The sequence below is a fragment of the Nothoprocta perdicaria genome, unplaced genomic scaffold (assembly GCF_003342845.1).
Source record: "Nothoprocta perdicaria isolate Ctin4 unplaced genomic scaffold, notPer1 scaffold_9, whole genome shotgun sequence".
Lineage (NCBI taxonomy): Eukaryota > Metazoa > Chordata > Aves > Tinamiformes > Tinamidae > Nothoprocta > Nothoprocta perdicaria.
Genome location: NW_020456198.1, coordinates 9097767 through 9105048, shown reverse-complemented (window position 1 = coordinate 9105048; position 7282 = coordinate 9097767). Strand labels below are relative to the sequence as shown.

Genomic DNA, 7282 nt, shown 5'->3' with positions numbered 1-7282 from the left:
AAAAATTTTTTTTTTGATAATTTGATTATACTCTTAATGGTCTTTATGTCAGTGCTGTTTTTTTTTTGTATCTAATAAAACTAGCTGTCACTAGAAAATATATCAACAGATCAACAATATGCAAGGCACTTATATTTAAGTAATTCTATTAGTTTTTAGTGTAAAAAAACTTGATAAATGCGTACATTATTATAATACTCAGATCTTACGTTAAAATACTCTTATCTGTGCATAATACTATCCCCAATAAACTATGTACTACACAAATATAGAAGCTATGGGGCCATACTCTGCAATCTTAATGTAAAGCCTGGAAAGTTATACCACTGCAGAATCCTTGTGAGAAGAAATACATATAAATTTGCAGGCCTTTTCAGATATTCTATGAGCTTTGGTGGGAATTTTGTCCATTTCCATACAGTGGGTCTCATTACCCATGCTAATGAGGCATTGGTGTGCTGAGCTACATTTCTTTTTTTTTTGCTCATCATAAACCTGTATTTCATTTGACCACATGAGAGTGGAAAATGCAAACAATAAAACAAATAATAAATATTCATAACAATAAAAGTTACACTCCCTTTTTGAAGGATTTTCACTTGATAATAAATAGGACAGCACACAAGACACTGTTTTTTTTCTTTTCAGAGTGATCATGGAGGTGACCCCMGGGCTTCTCCTGTTGCTGGCAAGCCACAAGACACACAAAAACTCTGTCTCAAGGAACACTCAGTGAGTGGGGCTCTGCAAACAGGTCCATTTACTAGCTTATCTTTCACTGACTGATTTATCCGTTACCAAAAGAAATTTAACAAATCAAATTCAAATGACCCATGAGAAAGAAAGTAGTTTTTAAATTAAAAACTTGTTCCTAATCCAAAATATATAGGAGTTACCAGGAGACCTTAGCTACATGTAAAGAACACAGAAATTAACTTCCAAAAATATCCTTACAAAGTACTAAACACTGTTTTAAAGCTGTTGACAGTGAAACTTGGAAGTTAGACTTAAGGAAGAGTTAGTAATATACATAGAGTTAGTAAAGCAGGACATAGAGCAGACTAACATGGCTTAAATTATTCACTTAAAACAATTTTCAGTGCAATTCATGTTGAAGAAGAGTCAAATGGAATTCATCTGAGAACTTGCGTAAAAATGCTTTCTCCGGTAGAGAGTATTTTCCAAGCATGTGGAAGAAGAATATGCAAAATATTTCTTTCGGAAATTGAAACCCCCTCAATCTCTTCAGAGATGGTGTACAACACGATAGTAATAAAGAGTACTGCTAGATAGCTGCTGCTCACTGCCTGCTCTATAGCTTCTGGGACTGTGATTTTAAATAAGAGATGCATTATATGCAGATGCTTTCTCAAACGCATTGCAAAAGAACCTTGAATATCATTATGATAGTCACTGCTGTTGGTAGCTGTTGGAATTTGTCATATGTTGCTTAAACTGTAGATGAGAAGAAAGAAGGYATTTATAGAGTTCCATTTTGTTAATGTATATTTGTCACTTTTTTGTTTTGTTTTCTTAGAGCAGATATTTTCTGATTCATCTCAAATGTGATCACTTTCATTTTCTTCAGAGAATATTAATATTTCTGGTCAAAATCTGCTACTTAACCTTATATGAAAGGTATATTTTTACCATCTTTCTAATTAGTCTTTATTTCTTCTTCTGAGCTGGCCACTGTTAATAAATCCATCCAATTTAAGATTCAAAAAGTTCAGAACTGCTTAATTTGTCTTCTTCATATAGTAAAATATTTTCCATGAGCTTCTTCTTTTGATCATTTATCTTTATTTTCCAAGATGTCTCTCCAGGTAATGCTGAAAAACAAAGAAATATTGAGAAAACATCCAGAACATCTGGGAACAGACAATAATTTATAATCTTAAAAAATCCAATTTATGAAAAAAAAATCTTAYAGAAAACCAGAGAATATTTTGTAGGTTTATTGATAATACCAAATCAAGAATGCAGGATTTACTGAAATCTTCTATATAGAAAGAAGAACTTTACTGTAATATTAGAGCCCATTTTACAAAGATTGTGCTTTTCAGAACAGGAGCAGGAGCAGTTTTGCCATAGCCCCCTGAAGATGGTGTGCCCAGCTGTTCCGTGTCCACCCTTCAGAATTACCAGGATTTACCTTGGGAGGAACATGAGGCGCCAAGGTCTGTGTTTGCTTGTTGAAAGGTGCTCTGTGCAGCTGACACCATTTCCAAGTTCTCATCGCTTTCGATGGACACTTCGTTTCTGGCCTGGAGTTCACTCACTGGTCTTTCCTCCTTTTTTCCGTACTCAGAGGTTGTGGTATTTTCTGAATTGTAACAGCTGCTGCTGGGTAGCTCATCTGGAAACCCTTCTGCAGAATTCCATAGGAAGCTGCTCGATTCATCTGATTCACAAGGGACCCTCGCCATCTGGCCACAGTAAATGTCGGGTGACACAACTGCAGCTAGAGGTGCGCGTGGACCGGCCCCTGTCCCAGGCTTCCTCTGTGTGCCATCCTCTTTATTCTCCTGGGAAGAAGAACTGACCACGTTGAGGCTGATTGTCTCATCATCYGTTTCTTCCGGAGTGTTTGTGGAAAATCCAGAAGCACCGTCTCCACAAACATTATGCTTTCTTAGCTTATTTTCAACCATTTCCATAATTTCAAGCACCTGTTTTTAACAAAGCAATCTATGAATAAGGAACAATCCCTGGATCCCTCCTTACAYACATTCCTATGTAAAACATAAAATTGTTAAGGCATGAATGCTGTAGCTTCGTATCTCCATCTTAAGGAGACTGAACTTCACTTCTGTATTTAAAATACTTACTTCTGCTATATTAGAATTCTTCTTTCTCAGACAAAAGCAGATGGCCAGTGCAAAATCAACAGCAATCTCTTCCGGCAAGTGTCCTGCTTTCTTGTCTAGGTATTTGCGGCATATTTCCTTGGCAGCTAGCTTTTCAAAATTTTTGGCCTTGGAGCATGAGTTTTCTTTCACTGATTGAATTTCATCAGCAATCATATCTTTCTGTTGAGGGAAGACATAATCATTAGTGAGAACAAAATTAACACAGACATTTATTTCTATTGGAACCAGTGAAAAGATAAGAGTATCCCTATGTATTTCCTGCATTTCTCCTTAGTGGCAGGTTTACAGACTTAAAATCTTTAGAATCATCTCCCTTAGCTCAAGGAGGTTTCCCTCAGAGAGGGGAGAAAGCCAAGAGATTTTCTCTGCGTGTGTCTAACATCGAATTCCTCAGAGCAGATCCAGCTGCTTGAGGCAGCCCTTGCACCTTTACACCTGTGATTTGACCATTTAAAGAAAGACAAAATAGTCAGCACCGCATGTAACGGCAGTCTTGCACAGGACTTTCCAAACACCTGTTAAAAACCCAGAAATCTCATATCCTTTATTTTCTGAATCCATTTGAACACCTCTTATGTATTTGGAAATACTAAGCGAGACCACTGCCCTTTCCCCTCGCGGCTTCAACGGGACAGCAGAGCAGGAGCAGGAGCAGGTCCCGCTGCGCAGTCCGATCTCACTGGGATGGGGTCATTGGCACACACTGGGTCTGGCCACTTCTGGCTGTTTGTGAAACTGTAGCTGTAATTACAGCTTAGGCAAATAGGCCAGGATAGAAATTCCATAGAGATTCCAATCACTGGTGTGATGCATAAATATCTGATAAACATCATAATGATATAATTGCAGTTATCTCCTACCCAGGTTTCCCCATTCACTCTGGCTCATAACAGGCATCTTTCCATCATGTAAAAAAATATGCAGTAGAGTTTCAACACAAAGCTTTTTTTTTTCCTTCCCCTTAAATAAGGGGAGCATATTCTATATAATTAGGGCCAGCACTGATGAGTCTGGTATGTGAAATGGGAATACACATTCTGCTCCTATTTTAGGGCTGGAAGACTATTGATGTGAGTAGAACTAGAATATGGCTTCTAAACATCACTTCTTTAGGATCAGCAAGCAGACTGCAAGTGAAAGAAAAAAAGTCTGTGTTTATGTAAAACGTTAATTCAATTTAGGACAACAACCCCATTTACTCCGATTAGTGCTGATTATTTCTACTTTTCTTACCAAATAAATTGGGTGTCTTCCTTCATCTAATGCCTTAATCCCTGTCAATATCTCTGCTAAGACCTAGAAATAGACAGATAAAACAATGTAAATTATGTTTTTTTTCAAATGAGTTTTGTAACTAAAGGAATATTTAACTACTGCAACATGAACATGAACACAGAAATYTTATCACATTATACAATCAGAAACTGTGATGTAACATTGCAGGCAAAATATGTATATAGAGAGGATGTTCATATATATTTTTTCCTGCCTATCAGCATCATACAAAACAATAGAACGTGGAAAAATGGTAACTTACCACACCACAACTAAATATATCAACTTTTTCCGTTAACTGCCCATGCCTGATAAAATCTTCTGGCAGATAAGTAAGAGAAGTTTGTAGGACTTTGGTTTTCATCACAGCATACTCCGATTTCTTATCAACAGAGTACAGTCGCAGACCTGAATGTCCAAGCTTTGGTGTAAAGTTTTCATCCAACAAGACATTTGAGCTATGATAATGAAAGGGGAAGATRGCATTACTGGTTGGGTATTACTTAACTTAAGGAAAATAATTATATTTTAACAGTTAAAGCAAGACCTTGAAGGACACAACTTCCAGTATTGGGCCTCATATGCAAGAAGGAAGGAGTGGGGAGAAAGGGAGAGGGGAAAGAGAGAGCACTCCAAATGTTACTACAAGAATATACTTCCATTATGCCAAAAAGGAGGTGAATGAAACATATAGAAGGTCAATGTCCTTCAGAATAAGAGATAACAGAAAGCAGAAAGACACTGCAAATTTGTGATTTCAAAATTATATAAGCCTTTCGCCATTAATATTAAAATAATCCTGGAATGAACAGAAGAACAAGGAAGTGCCAAACTCCTCACCTTTTGATATTACCATGGAGGATTCCAAAATTATGTAGATACTGTACRGCTCGGATTAGTCCCACGGAAATGCTAGCACGCCTCTCCCAGGGCAGCGGAGCTGAATCATCCTGCGAGAAAGTAAGAAGATTGGTATTTTTATTTTTACAGAATAAAAATGATAAGACATTAGTATTTTGCAAGCCAAAGGCTTAGTTTTATCCATGCTGCAATCACTAGCAAAACTACAAAAAGTTTAGTCCACAGCAGGAAGCTGATGAATTCAAGGCCCCGGAAGGAACCTCTTCTCATGTATGGAACATTTTGCCTGGCATAGGATACAGTGGGATAAAGACACAGCAGAGATCCTGGCTCTCCAAAGCATCCAGAATTGGCCATTATTGGAGATATGAGGCTGTTTTTGATACTTGTTTTGCTTTCCTGATGGTTCATGTGATTTCATTTTCAAATGCTCTTTCAATAGGTGTAAAGTTCTCAGAAATGGCTCTCCCTGGAGCCTCTGTAAAACTTCACCGCCTGTGCTGTCAGTGGATATGATGATGTGTTCTGCATTAACATTCCCAAATCCAATAAAATATTATAATACGACAGACACATTTTGCAGGTGTGGGCTACCTGTCTGCAAAGCAGAAATTCTTTGCTGTCCCCTTCTGCTTTGCAGCAGAAAAACTTAAAAAGAGTTGTAACCTTTTCTGATACAAACAGTCAAGTGTATCTGGGGACCTTCTTGTACTGTTTCCCAGAATTCAAGGAGATATAATTGCTTTTCACGCAGTGTCCTTACAGGGCAGATAATGAACCCCTGTTAATGACTTACCTGACAACTAAGTTTGTTTTGTAGTGATCCATTGGGCAGGTATGGATATATGAGGCAGTGTAATCCAGTCTCTACCGAGAAGCCCAGCAGTTGCAAAATGTTAACATGGCAACACCTGCAAACACRGATCAACAGGATTTTGCAAATGAAATGAGAGCAGCGCAGAAAAGTACTCTCGTGAGCTGGACTAAATTCCTAAATTGAAGCAAGGGGCACTCAAGCTGCGTCCTRCAGCTGGGAGGACACAAAGGGGAGGACAGGAAGGTGCTAGCGGGGACTGCCCGAGCTCGGGTGGCTGCAGAGAAGAGGGAGGCGCAGAGCCGGCCCCGCGGTGCCAAGCGGGGCGCAGGCAGCCTCCCTGCCCCTGCCCCTGCCCCTGCCCAGGAGGGCAGAGTGGCGGCGCCCGCCGAGGGGGAGCCACACGTGTGGAGCACAGGGAGCTCACCGAAAACAGATCTGCACTTCCGTGTGAAAGAACCTCTGCGTTGAGATGGGGCTCGTGCATTCCATCTGAAAAATGAGAACACGCAACAGAACATCAAGAGTAGTTATTAGGGCTCTGCTTTTATGCAAAGCTAGATGACAAACTGCTTTAGAAAGTAGGAAAGTATCATTAATGATAATAACGTGTTACATGCACTAATTAACTGAAAATTAAACGCCGGTATAAAGGCAACTGGGCTACTCCCACAGGTAAAGTTAATAGAACTACTTGTGTAAGATATCTCCCATGCATGTCTATGGAATTTAGGTTTACTTATTAGTCATCATTTCCCTTGTTTTCCCTTTTGTCTTGTGTAGCAGTTCTGTTTCCCGGCCCACATAATACTAAATGACACTTGCTAATGTTCGAGAGGTGCTAATAAAATATTCCCCTCGAGAAAGAAGAAGGAAAAGCGGGAGCACTCGCCTCTTTGAGCCTCTTGATGATGTAGACTCTGTTGTGCCTCTGACCTTTGTAGACATCGGCAAAAGCACCTTCACAAATCCTGCTTTCGACACTGAAACCGTCTGTGGCTTTAGCAACTTCCCTCTGGGTCCACAAGAGACTCCCGCTCGGGAGATCAGTCCTCGTCTCCTGCTGAGGAGTGGCAGAGTTGCAGGGCTACACATTTGAAGGACAAACAAGTTTATTTCATGAAAATTCATATGCCTTTTCATCAGACCTCTCTTTTATATGAGTATGGGAGTCTATACATAATTGTTAATTATGGAGAAATGCAGTATGGTAGAATTATGGAGAAATTATGGAGAATTATGGAGAAATGCAGTATGGTAGAAATACAGTTTACATTGCTGTAATCCACCAGCAGGGAAGAGGTTTACCTTCACGCTTGATGAGACAGGAGGCTCCAGCTGCAAGGACTGCAGGAGGTCTCTTGGGGGAGCGGGCGGTAAAGGGAGCGAACACAGCGCCCCTGCAGCCGCAGCGCCTGCAACAGCATTGGAAACGTTAGCCAGAACAGCACTGGAAAGG

At 39.7% G+C, this 7282-nt stretch overlaps 1 protein-coding gene across 1 annotated transcript in view; it reads right to left on the bottom strand.

The window, feature by feature from the left end:
- IRAK2 (interleukin 1 receptor associated kinase 2) overlaps nucleotides 1-7282 on the bottom strand; it is a 12824-nt gene continuing 5542 nt past the window's right edge. The window contains exons 4-13 of the mRNA XM_026052572.1: nucleotides 7132-7238; nucleotides 6716-6910; nucleotides 6251-6315; nucleotides 5806-5920; nucleotides 4989-5098; nucleotides 4411-4606; nucleotides 4107-4169; nucleotides 2832-3032; nucleotides 2156-2672; nucleotides 1-1832 (exon numbers count right to left, since the gene is read on the bottom strand). Coding sequence (XP_025908357.1) covers nucleotides 1714-1832; nucleotides 2156-2672; nucleotides 2832-3032; nucleotides 4107-4169; nucleotides 4411-4606; nucleotides 4989-5098; nucleotides 5806-5920; nucleotides 6251-6315; nucleotides 6716-6910; nucleotides 7132-7238 — 1688 coding nt within the window. The 3' untranslated portion in view covers nucleotides 1-1713. The remainder of the gene's footprint in view (nucleotides 1833-2155; nucleotides 2673-2831; nucleotides 3033-4106; nucleotides 4170-4410; nucleotides 4607-4988; nucleotides 5099-5805; nucleotides 5921-6250; nucleotides 6316-6715; nucleotides 6911-7131; nucleotides 7239-7282) is intronic.